General features: G+C 36.7%; 1 protein-coding gene across 4 annotated transcripts in view; it reads right to left on the bottom strand.

The window, feature by feature from the left end:
* LOC117973210 (centrosomal protein of 120 kDa) overlaps window positions 1-16644 on the bottom strand; it is a 30446-nt gene that overhangs the window by 11843 nt on the left and 1959 nt on the right. Inside the window, exons 4-17 of one of the 4 annotated variants that reach the window (XM_034924678.2) lie at window positions 15720-15855; window positions 13859-14007; window positions 11190-11387; window positions 10170-10397; window positions 9778-10009; window positions 8987-9085; window positions 8055-8150; window positions 7039-7213; window positions 6502-6651; window positions 5882-6064; window positions 4693-4789; window positions 4253-4411; window positions 947-1036; window positions 475-567 (exon numbers count right to left, since the gene is read on the bottom strand). In XM_034924678.2, the coding sequence (XP_034780569.2) occupies window positions 475-567; window positions 947-1036; window positions 4253-4411; window positions 4693-4789; window positions 5882-6064; window positions 6502-6651; window positions 7039-7213; window positions 8055-8150; window positions 8987-9085; window positions 9778-10009; window positions 10170-10397; window positions 11190-11387; window positions 13859-14007; window positions 15720-15855 (2085 nt within the window). The remainder of the gene's footprint in view (window positions 1-474; window positions 568-946; window positions 1037-4252; window positions 4412-4692; window positions 4790-5881; window positions 6065-6501; window positions 6652-7038; window positions 7214-8054; window positions 8151-8986; window positions 9086-9777; window positions 10010-10169; window positions 10398-11189; window positions 11388-13858; window positions 14008-15719; window positions 15856-16644) is intronic. The other 3 variants (XM_058992473.1, XM_034924681.2, XM_034924683.2) reach the window with 3 other exon arrangements.

The raw sequence follows: 16644 nt of genomic DNA, 5'->3' as shown, positions 1-16644 counted from the left end.
CTATATAATCCGGTAAAATATTTCAAATATATTTAGGTAGTATAAGTATTTGACTTTCTTTTGTTTCTAAAAAGCTTTTTAAAAAAGGACAAACACGTTTCGATGGGTACACATTGCAATGCACGTCAAGCATGGTAAAAGGAAACTGTTAGTTTCTCTCTACTTAAAATCGCTCCACCTAACCCTTTGAAAAAATATATTTAAAAATACTAAAAACAGACCAACAATGTTGTTATATATAAAATCACAACAATCCCCGATTTGACACTGAATAATTCATTCTTGTTTATTTCAGAATAATCTAAATATTAAGAAATGCATTCAGCCTTTTCAGCCCTGTAAACAATGAGGCCCCCATATTCAGAAGGTCAGATCTGCAACACATGATGACGTATTACTGCAGGCAGAGCAAGTTGCCTGGATAGGAAAGGAGAGTCATTCCTTTTTAAAAAACACAAATGAAATCAAGCTCACCTCCATCTCAGAAAAGGCCAGTTGCTTTTCTCTCTTTTCGAGATCTGCCAGGGTTTTTTGAAGCTGCTCCTCCAGTATAGAATACTCAGATACCTGCCACAAACAATTGTGTTTAAAACTCACCTTTACAGATCAGTACAGTTAGATCAGCAAAAAGAGTCTATGATAATACACATGTTAAAAAACAGTAACACAGCAGCAAATTGCTACATTTGTTTTCTCAACTTAATACAAAAGAATATATTAGTTATTCACAACACATACTTACTTGTACCATGGTGAAAATTACAATTATATTAGATTCAGAACACAAAACTGGAGCTTACACTTTACAAACATTTTAAGGTACTAGTAATTGAAAATATTTTTATAAGATTTAAATCTTTTTTTCACCAAAAGACTTTGCTGGGTTTGACCGGGGATAAATAAATAAATAAAAATATACTTATCACCAGTCTTTGCCAATACTTACTTTTTTCTTCACAAGAGCTTCCCTTTCCTTATCCCTTTTCTTCCACTCCTCTGCCAGGGCTTGCATGTGTGCGAGTTCCTTCTGTTTTAACTGTTAACGAATGCAACCACTTATACTTAGCTGTGCCATAAAGGTCTTGACAGATCATGTACTGCAAGACCATATTACAGGTCCATTAATATGAATCAGAATACCTGTACCCTAATAAGCCACAAATATATATTGTACAAAAAATATATATATATTGTTCATCTTACTATATGATAAACTAAACGTATTGCAATGGTCCCCTAATCATTTTTTATTTTTATTTTTTTACTTAATATGATAACTATAATCTTGTCAGTTTAGGAATGTGCCTATGAAACAACAACAATGCAACATGAAATAAATACCGCAAATTACCAGTATAAAGTTACTTTATATATACCGCTTAGAATGGACGGTATAAACTCCCACACAATAACCTGACATTCAGAATGTCCCCCAATCACCAGTACAGTAATGAAAACAAACAAGAATGTATGCAGTTAAAAATCTTTATTAAAAGGACACTCATTACACTAATAAAAAAGATGTATTAAAACCAGGGGTGGGAGCAGAGTAAAGTAGCCAAGACGGAAAACGTATGGTGCGGAGTGAAGCAAGGCGAACATTTTTAGCAGTTTATATTTTAACAGTAGTTGCACGTAGCCTATACACTATAAATACAAAGCAAATATGTGTATACAACCTACAGAAACAAACACACTGTGCAGCATTTCACAAACTGTTTCATTTTACAAAATAAGGTGCAAACAGAAACCAAAAAAAACCTAACAAAAAAGCTGTATTGCTTGTTTCTTAGCTTATTGTAATAACTTGTTACCTCTAAGGTCGCTGTGCATTAGGGCGTCTGTCAAGCAAATACAAAAAAACCCCAAAAAACACATGCTATGCTCCTGCTGCCTTTAAACCAAAACTATAAGCTTATTACTGTGCTGAGAATACCTCATTTCCAGCTAAATATGGCTGCTTGTTTTCACTGCATTCTCAGGTACAGCTAACCAAAGACATTCTATTTATTTCTGTTCTATTAAATACAGTATATTTGAGCTAACCTTGGAAGTATTTGCGCTACGTCAAAAGGTCAAACGGCATTGAAACATTGAAACAATCTTTATAAATGTATCAAGGTTCTATAAATGTGTTGGCTGCAAAAAAACGTAACAAAGCAGACAAATTGATTTTTTTTTTTTAAACAGCCTTGAGTGACAAATTCAGCGACATTTTCAAGTTTTGCAAACTAGTTTTAAAATGACGTTGACATACTATTGAAAAGGAACGTGCAATTTCCATATTTTGCTGCCTTTAAATCAATAGATCGTATACACGGCAAACCTTAAATGACAGTTTTTGTATTTTTCTTTACATTTCTAATACTACGTAGAAATAATCATGAATTTTTAAAACCACAGATGCCTTCAAATTATTAGTAAATTGTAACATCATATATGCCACTGACTCGCTAGGTCAATGTACTAACTTGTAGAAGTATAACTCGAACACCAAATCATAGTAACCAAATGCACGGCTCTGATAAAAGTATGACTTTACAGTGTAATACTGTAAGGAAAATAAAATGCACATTTTTCACAGTAAACTGCAAGCAGCTGAATACAACTTTTCGTTTTTGCTTACAAAATCAGCTCTTGGCTTACCAACGCCCGTCATTGCTACAGTACACATTCCAAACACACACTCATTTTTCACAGTTCCCAAAATATTTAAGATGGAAAATTGTCTATAGACGGAACACTCCCACCCCTGTAAAACCTATGAACGTAATAAAAAGTACAGTTATCCGTCACGTATCCGACTGCGATGGGACCAGAGTAAGGGCGGATATGTAAACACCATTATACACAGCTGTAACAATTACTCTACAATATTACTATTGTTTTGAGATTCAGCTTTTATTAGGGCACTCCCCTAAATCCCTTGTTAGAATGATAGAGGGTATTAACGTTTGTGACGGAGTAGCTGTCTGTCGTGTGTATGCGTGCATGCATTCGCTGCTGAGTGACAGGCAGGAGATCCAGACGCAGGTTGAAGTTGATATGCCCCGCATGCGAACAGGGTTTATTTACATATTGTAGCGCTGAGCTGCAGGGTTTCCAGGATATAATGAGACAGACAACAGTTGTGGTTCAAAGCAGTAGGAAACCGCTGTAATTATTTTTTTTTAGCTTTTAGTGAACACTGGCTCTCATTCCTAACTAAACCTCTCCACTCTCTCAATTCTCCCGCCGCCAGATCCCGCTTCTCTTTTAAACTGTCATCTCCTCTCCACACACACACCCAAGTCCCTCTCCCTTCCTCACTCATTGGTACAACACTCCATATCACTGGTCGTGTCAGACCTGCTCCCACCCCCCTCAGTGACGCACTCACACACAGGCAGTCTTTCAGCTCTAGTCACACAAGCACCAAAACACAGAGAACGCTAACAGATATGAACAAGAATAACACAGTTTACAAACACTCATTATTTACAGAGTACTTCCTTCCCCTTCCCCAGTCCATAATTAGGTCCATTCCCACATTGTCTTGCAAATCAGCTGTCCACACGTTACAATATCAACACACTGAACAGCTCACATGACACTACTAGCTCTGGTGTTGTCAATTTCAGTTTTGGTTGTATTTTCGTCAGCATTCTCCTCCTCAACTACAGAAACCCCAGCTTTTTGAAGCAACATTGCATTGTTTGCTGACTGACAAGAGTTCCAAGCATGCTTTAGCAAGCGCACAGCATCTAACAGAGACATTTTATTTACAGAGCCAAGGTACAGTACAGGGGTAATCGCTCAGTAATGAGGTGCAAACAGCTGATTGACTGATCTGTCAAGCTTTTACTACAGTAAAGTGCTGCCTTTTGTATTGAAATCTATGTGAATGGCAAGGTAACGAGGTGAAAACAACTAATTGGTGGATTAGAAAGAGCCATTACTACAGTAGACGGAGAGCATCTGTTATTTAAATCTTTGTGAATGCCACATAATGAGATCCAAACAGCTGAGTTTGCCCAAAATATACAACGTGTTTAACACGGTATAAACAATGCCTTTGTTATTGAAATAAATGGGAATGGCAAACGGCAATCTATTTGCCCCACATAATCGGCTGCCTGAAATGACCCTGTACGGTGTATACTATATATACTGTATATAGACGGAACGTTGGGCAGCTGGATCTTTGAGCTAATTATATATATAAAAAATAAATACTAAAAAAATTGGTCTTAATATGTAGATATGGTCAAACCTGGTTCTCAAACAAGTCTTCTTGCATTTCCTTCCACATTTCCAGCTCCAGGGCTGCCTTATACTCCAGGGTCTCCCTTGGTTCAGGCTCCTGTTGTGGTACATGGTCCTGGGGTGGCTGAGATTGTGGCACTGGTTTTGGGTGCCCAGCACTGGCACTCTACATTTGGGAAACAATCATGCAAATTATAGGTTTCTATAAATAACTTGGCACACACGTGAAAGTGCTCAGGAAGTCTGAGCTTGCCCAGCAAGTCTGTCCATTTCAAATGAGTTAGATGGCATAGAACTTTATTGATTTGTTTTTAACATTACATTTCTCACTTCACTGGTGCCTGTAGACATACCAAATACTGTCAATTACTTTAAATCCAAAATACTGAAATCCTTATTTTCTAAGATGTTGTTCTTTAATGGATGCAACAAAAAAGAAAATATTACCTGAGAAGAGTCAGATATGAAGATCTCCTGGGTTTTCACCAGACCAAAGTTCTCCAGGGTCATGAAATAGCACAGCTCAGAGACTTTGTTACTTGGTCTGTAGAGGGAGACAGATATAACAAGATGTTTTTTTAGAAATTCTGCTCAGTACATTTTGTTTGAATAACACATGGTCATTGTCTGCAGTATATGTATATATTATACAAAATGTGTACTGAATAAACGTACCTGATAACTTGTAAGTACTGTAATATATTTGTAGTTGATTTAAAAATAAATCAAAACAAAAATTGCTTCTGATTTGTTGAAATGTGGATTCAAATGGTATATCAGATTAGCGCCACAACGGATATGAATGTGAAATCTGACACTGTTTTCTATTGATATTTTGTGAGGAATAATGCATTATTTGATGTTTTAATAACTTTAGTATTTACTACAATATTAATATAATCTCAGGCTATTGGTGAAATGTTTATTGTGCCGATCCATCAATGAAAAAAAACAAACAAAAAAAACAAACAAAAAACAGCCTATTGGAAAATAACAGCTCTACACTACTGCCATCTAGTGGACATTCCCTAACAAGGTTATTTTGGCAGTTGTCTAGAACAGAGGTTCCCAAAGCGGTCCTGGGGACCCCGTGTCTGCTGGTTTTCACTCCAACTGAGCTCTCAATTACTTAACTAGACCATTAATTGAATTTGCTGAATTAGACCTTTTTAAATTGTTTTCAGCTCTTAAAAGCTGCATATTTCAAGTTAGCTATACGGTACCATTTTAAGTAACTTGAACTCTGCAGCTGTTTAAGAGCCAAAATAAATTTAAAAAGGTCTAATTAAGTAAATTATCAGTTAAATTGAGGGTCTAGTTAAGTAATTGAGAGCTTAGTTGGAATGAAAACCAGCAGACACGCTACGTCAAAGGTCAAACGTAGGTCCCCAGGACTGGGGTTGGGAACCACTGGTCTAGAACAAATTGTAATTATCAATGCAGAATACTACTGGTCACACCTCACTCCAGCTGGAGTCAAGAGGTCTAGTGGTCAGCATGGTGATTGTTCTCATGGCAGGTTTATTCAACATCAATAGAGAACATACAGGTAACGCCACAACCCAAGTGGCTCATTTTAGAGCATATCCACCGTTTAGTCATGAATGCTACTCGTTAAGCAATGACTGCTACTTACCCTTTGGCTGCTGTAACTGTGACTCTCTCACTGTAGGTCTGCCTCCAGCACTGCTCGCCCGAATGGCCTAAAAACCTTGTTTTCTCAGACGTCAGGACGTTTGACAGCTGCAGTCTCGCTACTCCCAAGAGAATGTCTTTGGCTGTTTTATCTCTGTGCCATACCTCCACTAACAGAGGTAACCTGAAATAAGGCGAATCAAAGACTGTTCAGACTAGAAGTTAATTGCAAAATAATACACGTTATGCTACAGATGGAAACAAGACAGCAAGCAGCTATAATTCCTGCATTTATAATTTTAGAAAAAGCACGTCAGCATATAGAAGATCTTCTCTATGATTTCTTAAATTTTTGGTAATGCAAATAAAAATCTTCTCAGCAGACAAGTATCAGTCAAATACAGATTAGAAACATTTGATATCTAGCATGCTTTGAAAAGGGTATGGTTTGGGCATTAGACTTATTGGCATGCAAATTTATTACAGTTTATACTATCTTTGACATCTTTCAAACCTCAAGGGAAAGGTATCAGCGAGGATCACTCGCCTAGGACGTTCATCTTGGAGGATGTAGGAAATTAAGCACAATTTTAGACATGACAGAAATGGAAGACTGAGAACCTAAAGAAAGTGTCCTGTAGCTGATGAGGCACGGCAGCAAAATCAAATGCGCAGTATGACTGAGGCAGGAAAACTTCCATATTCTTTCGAATTTCCACAGGAGGGTTGGTCATGATGGGTGCTGCACTGCCGAAGAATGGGTATGAATACCTAGAAAGTATAAAAAAAAGAAATGATCTATCTATCTATATATACACATACATACATACATACATACATACATACATACATACATAGAGTTTAGGAGAATGCTAGTCTGTTGTTCAGTAGACAACAAATACCACCCACCCTTATCTGATACCTAAGATCAGAAGTTAAAAACTTGCTAGAGGAATAACCTTCACATACAACAAAAGCATGGCCTACAGATAAACTATGCTGCAAGAACTGTTTTCACATTTAAAGAGGTTATACAACTTTGCTTTGTGTGAATACAAGATACCAGATCTTGTACTTTATCACAATAGTGTGGGAAATCATTATTTGAAATCTACCAATATAGGGATGATGCCATTCAGCTATATATACGTTTATTACCTTAGCATGCAATTTACAGGAAAGCCTACATCCATGTCTTTAATGCTTCTTAAATCCAGTGCAAAACAGAAATGGTGTGCTGACGCTGGGATAGCAATCTTTGGTGCAGAGGTAGAAATTGAGGCACTTGAGACCGCATCAGACTGGTGCCTTGGCTCGGTAGCATTGGAGGGTCCTGAGCATGCAAAAGAAAGACATTGTCTGAACTAAATACCCAGAAGCAACCATACATTTACAACTGTTAATATCTGGCAACATTTCTTTTCTGGCAACATTTCTTTTCTGTTTGTTGGCAACTGGTAAATGTAAATAAATAGGTAATTGTAGATATCCCTGGCAACTGGGAGAGAGTTGAAAAAACAAAAACAAACAAAAAAAAACTGCAAACAGACTCTGTACACTTTTCTGTGTGAACTGGAAAAAAAAAAAAAAAAAAAAACCAGCAATATTCCTCTGTAGCATATTGCTACAAAAACAAAGGTTAAATTCATTTGAGAGGACTGAGTCACTACTTTTGTTCCTTCTCCCACAACCCCTCTCAAAAGGCAGTAATATATGTGTGATCTAACTTCAGCTTGCCTGATCTGCTTAAAAAGTCATTGAATGCAGATAATATGAATGCAGATCAGGTAGAAAACATATTTTAAAGTGTTGATATACATGTCCTGTGATGTACAAACACAAGCTTCCAAGACCTCAAAAGTCTCTTCTTCAGGTGTAGTGAAAGTTTAAAGAAAAATGAAGAGCCTTTTGAATTCTTGAAAGTGTTTGTAGATCATAATAAAAAAGTATCAAGTCTTTTTTTTCTAATTTCATTATTACCTGTTGATTAACCAGCAAACACTGTAACAATGTAGACTCAAAAGAGCCACATAAAATCAGTATAATTTGTATATGTAACGTTCTTACAGAACAAAAAAAAACGGTCATAACAGCTATGCTATAGAAAATGGACACACAAACTATGCATCACCACTACTACAGCACTACCAAACAGAGAGAATCAAAATGTTTACGTTGCTCTGAAGGATTTGAAAGCAGAGGAGACTTTGGACTGCTGTGAGATTCTGAAGCAATTTGTTCGGCGTGTTTACTAACCCCATCGGATGCTGCTAAACCAGAAAGACAATAACCAATTACACTACATAGTATTGCACCCCGTGCGCCAACTGTTTAAAATACTAAGAATGGCCTCTTTCAACCAGGAAGACCATGGTATTAAAGGAATTACTGCCAGTATACAGTATAGACTAAAATAAATACACAGTATACTCAAATCAAAAGTAAAACAAGTTAGGGATGAGACTATTGCAATCCTCTCAGATCTGTTATTGCTATAGCCCTTCCAACAATTTCAGCCCAAAGTAAATTCTGATGTACTGTATTACTGGCCCCACTTAAATTGTCCACAACCGGCGCATAACTTGTTCCACACAAAGTTGACTACTGCATTTTATGTATGGGGTGTTATCGAGTGAGCTTTGCTGTCAATGTCATCTTACTGCATTATTAAATATAATAGCATTCCCCGTAAATTACATTTGCAATCTAATAACGGTTGATAAACAGATACATTGTTACTGCGTTTGTAGTTTGCTACAATTGTCAAAATTCAGAGAGTGCTGGTTTAATTGCTGTCAGAAGACAGACACAAAGTCTTGACTCTCGAAAGTGAAAGTGACTCGAACAAGTATCTATTGAATGCTCTGTGGATGCTTCTTTACCTCAAACCAGTGTGGCAACACATCAATAAAACTTGTCTCCGAGCCTTTTTTTAAAAATGAACCTGTCTGCTCAAGACTGCCGACTTCAAGCTGATTCTGAGCTACGGCACAATGGACAATTTAACTTGGGATGATGATAATGTGTTACATTCATTGCAATAGTCCTCTCCCCACTCCATGCATTAAAAACAAACAAAAAACACACATAAAAAACCTATTATTACGCTGAATAGAAGGCTGTGAAAGCAGAGGGGACTTTGCTCTGCTTTGTGATTTTGATACAGGTGGTTCTTCAGGTGGTTCACTAGCCTTCCCATTAGACTCTGCCAAACCAGAAAACAAGACATTTAAACTAATGTATACTTTTTCAATAAAAATATAGAGTTGAATATGTATTTATCGCAGATACAGACAATTAAGGTGACTTGTTCATTTTGTAACAATTCCAGTGGAATCCTAAAGTTTTAGAAATTACTTTCTTTGTATGCTGCTGATTAAGTTTGAACCAGACATATTTTTATTGAGTTTGTATGTTGCGATTATTATTATTTAGTATTGTTTTCCAGCCCCCTCTGTAAATGAGGCCTCAGTCTCAAAGGGTAGATACATACATACATACATACATACATACATACATACATACATAAATAAATAAATAAATAAATAAATAAATAAATCTTTTAGTTTGACATTAAGAGATTAAATTCAAGGGGCACCTGCTGAACAATTACAGACTATAGAATTACACCATGTACTGCATTTTAATTAAAGGAACTTCTGCTCAATGCCTACATGTTAGAACTATAGACTAAGCAGCATGAAAGTGACATTTTAATCTGGTAACTGTACATCATTTTGGAATCATTTTTGGCCTTCTCTGGTTTTGTTTATTCAGGTATTTAAGAAAAAAAAAAACCCAAAAAACACAGGAGTTTGTTCAATTAAGTTAGGGTTCACAGGGTTACTTAAGTCTTCTTCCTGGCCATCCCTCAATAGGTGAAGCTTTTCCACTTACCATGTGGGAACTGCCTGGCCTGCCTGTGGTCCTCCTGCAGGCTATCCACTTCACTCTCAGTCGCTGGGTCATTGTTGAGAGGGGATGGGGGGCTCTCAGGGGAGGGGCTGTTGGGAGAGGGGGCCGTACTGGCTCTCTGAACTGGAGCTGGGGACTTGGGGAAAGTAGGAGACACAACTCTCTTCTTCACAGGCGTCTGAGCTACAGCTTGGCCTTTGTCAGGGCTGGAAGGCTAAGCAAAAGGAAGTACACAGAAACCTTACTTAGAATCCATATCTCTAGTAATATACAGGATGTCAAGATAAACCCCACCTCAATAATATTAATACATAGAAATGCAGTGGATATGTCAATGTTTAAATTTTGTGTTTATTCTAAAGTGTTAACAGTACCTGTGAATTAACTCCCTCTTTCCTTAATGTCACCGACACCCCGACAGTTGGCTGCAGCTCAAGAGGAACAGATGGCAGCTTTTGTTTAGCTCTGTTTGGTGGTATCAGGGTGAAAGCCCCTTCTACTGCAACAGGCTGCTTTTCAATATCAACGCTGGATTTCTTCAACAGACCTGCTATTGAAATATCTGTACTGCCAAGGGATTGGTCTCCACAGCAAAGGTGTATCTGTAAAAATAAAACAAAAGCAAGCATGAAAATCTAAAATGGTTAGACAGTTTGATGGTATGCAGGTAAAATTCGGAGTACAATATGCAATGTAAACATCGCTTTCCTTGTATATTGCTATGACCAAATATTATTGGGTTTCTGTATTAAATGAAACAACAACTAGCTCTTCATTCCTTTCACATCAGACTTAGGTAGGAGGCTGTGTGGTCCGGTGGTTAAAGAAAAGGGCTCGTAACCATGAGGTCCCCGGTTCAAATCCCGGCTCAGCCACTGACTCACTGTGTGACCCTGAGCAAGTCACTTAACCTCCTTGTCTTTCGGGTGAGACGTTGTTGTAAGTGACTCTGCAGCTGATAGATAGTTCACACACCCTAGTCTCTGTAAGCCGCCTTGGATAAAATGATAAAATGCTAAATGAACAAATAATACTACAAATTTGTCTCGGGTCTCAAGTGGACACAAAACCACAACACAATTTGTCACAATCGTCAAAGTTTTTCCAGGATTAAAGGGCAGAGATTGCTCAATTGCTGACTGAAGTGCAATCACAGTTCTAAAATGGGAACTTTCACGGCACCAGATTATACTGTGTCTTACAATATACTCATACTGGGCACTGTTGAAAAATCTGACATGTGCTTCAAACATGATCTGACACACACACAGACATAGCTTGTATTTACAAATGTATACTGGCCTGCAAGGCTTCCGCATAAACTCATGTACACATTTGAACCTGTGAATGGGAGCTATCATACAATTAAGGTAATGCATTATATATTTTCATACTTGTAAGTTTGGCTGTGCAGCGAGGAACACTCGGAGGACGTCAATACTACTGCGGATTTTCACAGATGCTCTTTCTGGTTCAAAGTTGGGGTTGATCAGGTCAGTGAAAGGCTCATTGGTCACATCATTTCCCAGTAATGTATAGTAGAAGAAAAACTCTGGCCTTTCCTCTGGAAGCTTCATTGTACAAGGAATCAACTGCAAATGATCAAATAATAAACAGTGTTTATGTGGATCAGTGGATTAATAACACAAAAAAGCTACCAATTTTGTTAGCCACTGCATTAAACAAGGTGCATTGTTAGGGCAGAAGCAAAGCTGCTGTTTGGTAACTTCACAGCAACACACCTTGTTTTATCATGATTATAAACGCCTGCTCCAGAAGAAAAACAGTATTGTAAGAAAACAAAAGCTCTTTCAATCTGATTCTTTGTTAAATGAAAGATTCAAAACACCCATTCTGTCTGAGGGGCGCACTACTAAAGGGCCAGAGTGCAGCAAAAAAAGGGTCTGGTTGTAGTCCTATTTTAACCTTCATAAAAACCTTTGGAAAATAAAAGTTGTGATCACCTGGGTAGTAAGGACAAGACTTACTGGCACTACACATCTTATACCTGCACTGCGGATTCAAAACAGGATTTTAGTCTCCAGTAAAATTACACTTTTGTTATTTATTTATTTTTGCAATAATAATAATAATAATAATAATAATAATAATAATAATAATAATAATAATCTATTTACCAAGTTTAAATAGCGTGTTCAGGGATTTCTACTGCACAGCAGTTTCACACTCCAGGTGTTACTATGAGCTTGATTAGCCACAGTGTATAGGTAACAAGCTCATGTGTGCCTTATTAAACTCAAATCCAGGAATGAATGAAACTGCTGTGCAATGGGAGCATTATTTCCATCTGTGGTGTTGAAGATTAACATCTCTCATAACTCTTTAAAGATCACGGTATATCCTTACGTGGGATTACATTTTTGGTAAGTGCATTTGCAACCCTTTCCACCTTCCGAGGGTTACAAAATATATACATTTCATACATGCCACAAGCACAGCTCCTGCTTATTAGCAGAATAGATTGTTGTGTTGTGGGAGAGCGGAGGGAGATGTAGCAATGGTGTCTCATTGCTAAAATTATTGATTTATCTCCAACTATATTTGTTTAGCCAATAATCATTTACATGAACCTATGCATCTATGTGTGTACACTACATCTTATTCCAGCACTGTATTTGATAACTGAATTATTTACAGTATGCTGCTTATTACCCGATATGAACAAATATGATTTTATTTTTTCCGATTTTTTTTTCCGTGCAAAAAAGGCATGTCTTCCATATATTTTATAGGCTACCATGTGCTGCTCCTGTTTACTTGCAGGATAGAGTGCTGAGAGTTGCAGGGGAGCTGGGATAGATGTAGAAAATAATAATATACAATTATTGATTTAGCCCTGCAGATGAATTTGTTTTAGTAGTATGTACTCAATTTTCTACATTAGAATAAGCGTCTATGTGTGTATAATTAGGGCTTCTGATTTTTAGTTTTAACTGATAAAAACCAATAAATACACCCTCCGATACAAACAAAATATCTAATAAACACCAAAAAACACTGCAAATGGTTACTCAATTGACGCTGGCTTGATCCCTTTCCTCATGAAAAAATAGAGCAATGTCCCGCCTTCCTGACTTGTATTTCGCATTGATTCGTTTTGAATATTTTAAACCCACCTGAGTGGCAGCAAATTCCTATATTTCTATTGGAGGATTGTAACACGCTTGCAAAATTTAAAACAAGATGTTCTTGCTCGAGAGACTTAAAGCTGTATTACAGTATGCTAGGGAGTATTTACACTCTCTTGGAATTTAAAACAGAATTACAAATTGTGGTGAAATGTAAAAAAAAGAAAAAACACACAAAAACCCTGAAGAATATGCCACTGATCATAAGGATTTCACTGTAGAAGACAGCAGAGGAAAGAAGGTATAACTGAAGTGTGCATGTACTGTGGAATTGCTATACATAGGAACTTTGATAATGGTTCTATGGACTGGCATTCTTTTTTTATGCATGCAAGTTCTTTGTGCATGTTTTTTTTTTTTTAATAAAAAAAGACTTAAGTTGCTTTATGCACAAATGTGACTTTATTTAAGCACAGGTATGTGTTGACAAATTGTTTATTTACTAGATTTTGTACATGTTAACTATGCAACATAACATTTATTTTTGTATTTATTAATGTTTGTCAATTTAAAAAACATGTACTGTTAACAGCACTGTTTTATTTTTGAAATAGTAAATTAAATATTTAAAAAATGCTTAGCACTTCAAAATAATGTTAATTCTACACAGAATTGTTAAAATAATAATATAAAACAGTTTTAGGTAATTATTTTGCTTTAAATAATAAGTTAACCGTGTATGTAAGTGGGGTGCATTTGCACCCCTTTACGCCTTCCGTGTAGAGCTCAATTATTGCTGCTTACAAAAGGGTTGAATATGGATTAAGAACCAAATATATCTGAAAGGGCACCCCCTTTTGAAGATCATGTCAAACAAGTATTGATTGATCATTACAGAAATTACAGTAAAATATTTCAGATTGTTGCTGCATACACGTAAGGTAGCACAATGTGAAAGAAATACAAAAATGTACCTGCTCCAACTGACTTGCAAAAGCTACTGTAACAGACAAGACAAAAAGCTCATTGCAGTATTCCGGTGGTCCAATTTGATGATATCCTTCCTCTTCATTCAGGACTGCAGTAATGTTTTTAGGATCCAGATTAGAGAACGCAGGAGTAACTTCAAAAAGATAAACACTTGGTTAACCAAACAGGACACCTGATACCGCCCTTTTCTTGCAGAACAATTGCAGGAAGAAACTATTAACTATGTTACTCTAACCTCAGTTACTCCTCAAACAAAATTACTTAATTTAAAAGGCAATACGTACATCTAGAGAGGGAAATGTTCACATTGTCTTGGTATTATTGTGTGTGTAGTACAGTAGTCTCTGTGTATAGGAGCACCTCCTAAGAGAACGCTTTGGCTAAGAGAATATCCTTGTGGCGAAACACTTTTCCCATTGTAAATGCTCCGGCTACAGGAACAGGAACTTTGCCTAGAAGAACACCTTTTTTTGCACCGTTAGCGATTCGTTCACAACTGATACGGTACTGTTTTGGAACCTGATAACTCATCAGCATCAAACAAATTCAAATGGTGACTTGTCATGGCGTGAGGCACACTAATTGGTTTATTAAATCTTTCCAGAACCGGCGTCATATCATTGCCTCGTTTTGTATTCTGATTTCCTCATCGCTACAAAATGACAGGTAAACAAATATCAAAATGTGCCGCTGTTTCTCTTGCTACATAAAGTTGGAACTTGTTGGATCTCCTGAAAGTCACAGAGCAAGTTGGTGTTTCCGTGCTGGTGAGTTGCTTCACCATTCTATTAAATAATTTTGTGCAGGTCTTGAATATTGCTCCTGTACAGGCATTCATAATTAATCTAGAACTGCATTTTTTATTGTGTGTAGGGGTGCTGTGTTAATTTAGTTTGACAGTTATGTTATTAATGTTAGTTTGTCTATTATTTTATTATTATTATAGTTTATTAACATACAATTGTCTATTGCTTTTTTCTTACTTATTCTATTCATATCATATGTTGATGCACATGCGTCAAGACAAGTAATAAATATTTATTTATTTATTGATGCATATTGGGTCTGATGTTCAATGTCTTAAAAGAACACCTTAGGTAAGAGAACCCTTCGTTTGCTTTCCAAGGGGTGTTCTCATAGCCGGAGACTACTGTAGTACGTAATTTAAGATCAATATGTGGTGTTAGCATAAACAGATCGGCAGACAACTGAAGAGCAAGCTGAGAAATACTCACCTAAATCTGAAAGCCATTTAGGTTGCTTTTTTTTGGTGTTGGTAAAATATTTACTTTTAGCTTTTTTGACAGAAAAATCAGAAGGAACATACAGAGAAAAGAGTAAGAGTGAAATTAAACAAAAGAAACCCCATCACCAGCTGAAATTGACCACTTCCAAAGTGTTACCCCAGCACAAAACAAATCAAACAAACAGAATGTTAAGCTTATTATGACAAATATTCAAAACGCATCTAGTATACAAGGAGATAACTGTCTTGAGATGAAGTTCAGGTTTTAATACTGGTGAGTGAGACAGTTGTCTCCAATTACACTTGTCGCATCTTCTAGTTATGTCATGTGCTGCTTCAGCCATGTCTGGCTGTCACGTGTGGCTTCAGCCAAACCAGTCACTCATCATGCGACAGGCTGCTGTCAATATGAGACCCTTTGAAACATTTGTTTATCCAAAAAGTACCGTGTTGTGTTAAATTGTCAGAAAACAGATTCTGGAATCCCATTGTAAGTGCATCGCAGAGAGATTCCACTCTAAACCTCAATTTCTACAAAACCCATCTAAAACAGAATTGCACAGGATCAAAGTGGGTATCCAGCTTTCATTTAACCTTACCTTCCCTCGGTGGTGCTTCTTTAGCTTTAAATCCATCAGTTAAAGGTTTGGCATCACTTTCAAGTGCCATACCAATCAGAATCTCAGGCTTCACTTTCGTGTACTTGCTGCTTAACAACGGATACCATTTAGGAGTCTATAAAAAGAAAGAAAGTTTGAATTTGCAATAAAATCTAAATTCAAAAGGTGTAGATTTTGAAAGTCATCTTGTCTTCCTAACAACATGGTGGCATGTATCCAGTATCTCTTTGCATCCCTTTGTGTCCTGTAGTAATCCAGAAATATTTAACTTTGTTTTTTAGACCTTGCTAAGTTTGTCATAACCCTCCCCCTAAAAAAAACTATAAAACAATAGTTTTAAGATTTTGGCAATACAGGTGCACTCCACTTATAATGGACTCCAAGGGACAATGGAAATCTGTACTTTATAAACTAAGTACTTAAAACACAATTCGAAATGCTGTATGTAACTGTGAACATAAATGCCTTCAATATAAACAATACAAGAAAGCTTAACTGCCAAAGAACGGGAGTTTATTATTTGTACAAAACACAATGCGAGCCGTACAATGTAATAAGTAGTACCATTTTACAAATTTATATTTTCGATAAATGTAATTAAAACTGTATACGTTTAAACTGTACAATGGCTGTGCCAACAAAAACATAGAACAATAAAAGTAAACAGCAATTTTTTCCTGCCCGACGTCACAAACGCTGCTGTGACTCACTGTGCCGGAGGTGCAAAATATCTACCTGTGGAACAGAAAAACTACATATTAATTGGAATTGTATGTATTAAACTGTACATATTACCAGTAAATTCAAAAGACCTGTTTGTGGAACAGGAAAACCGTACGTATTAAACAGTATATACGGTATAAATGAGTCATTTTTAACCAGAGTAATTCCCTATTAAAACCCA

The sequence above is a fragment of the Acipenser ruthenus genome, chromosome 2 (genome assembly GCF_902713425.1).
Source record: "Acipenser ruthenus chromosome 2, fAciRut3.2 maternal haplotype, whole genome shotgun sequence".
Classification (NCBI taxonomy): domain Eukaryota; kingdom Metazoa; phylum Chordata; class Actinopteri; order Acipenseriformes; family Acipenseridae; genus Acipenser; species Acipenser ruthenus.
The sequence above is the reverse complement of the archived record's forward strand: the minus strand, read 5'-3'. Positions and strand labels throughout refer to the sequence as shown.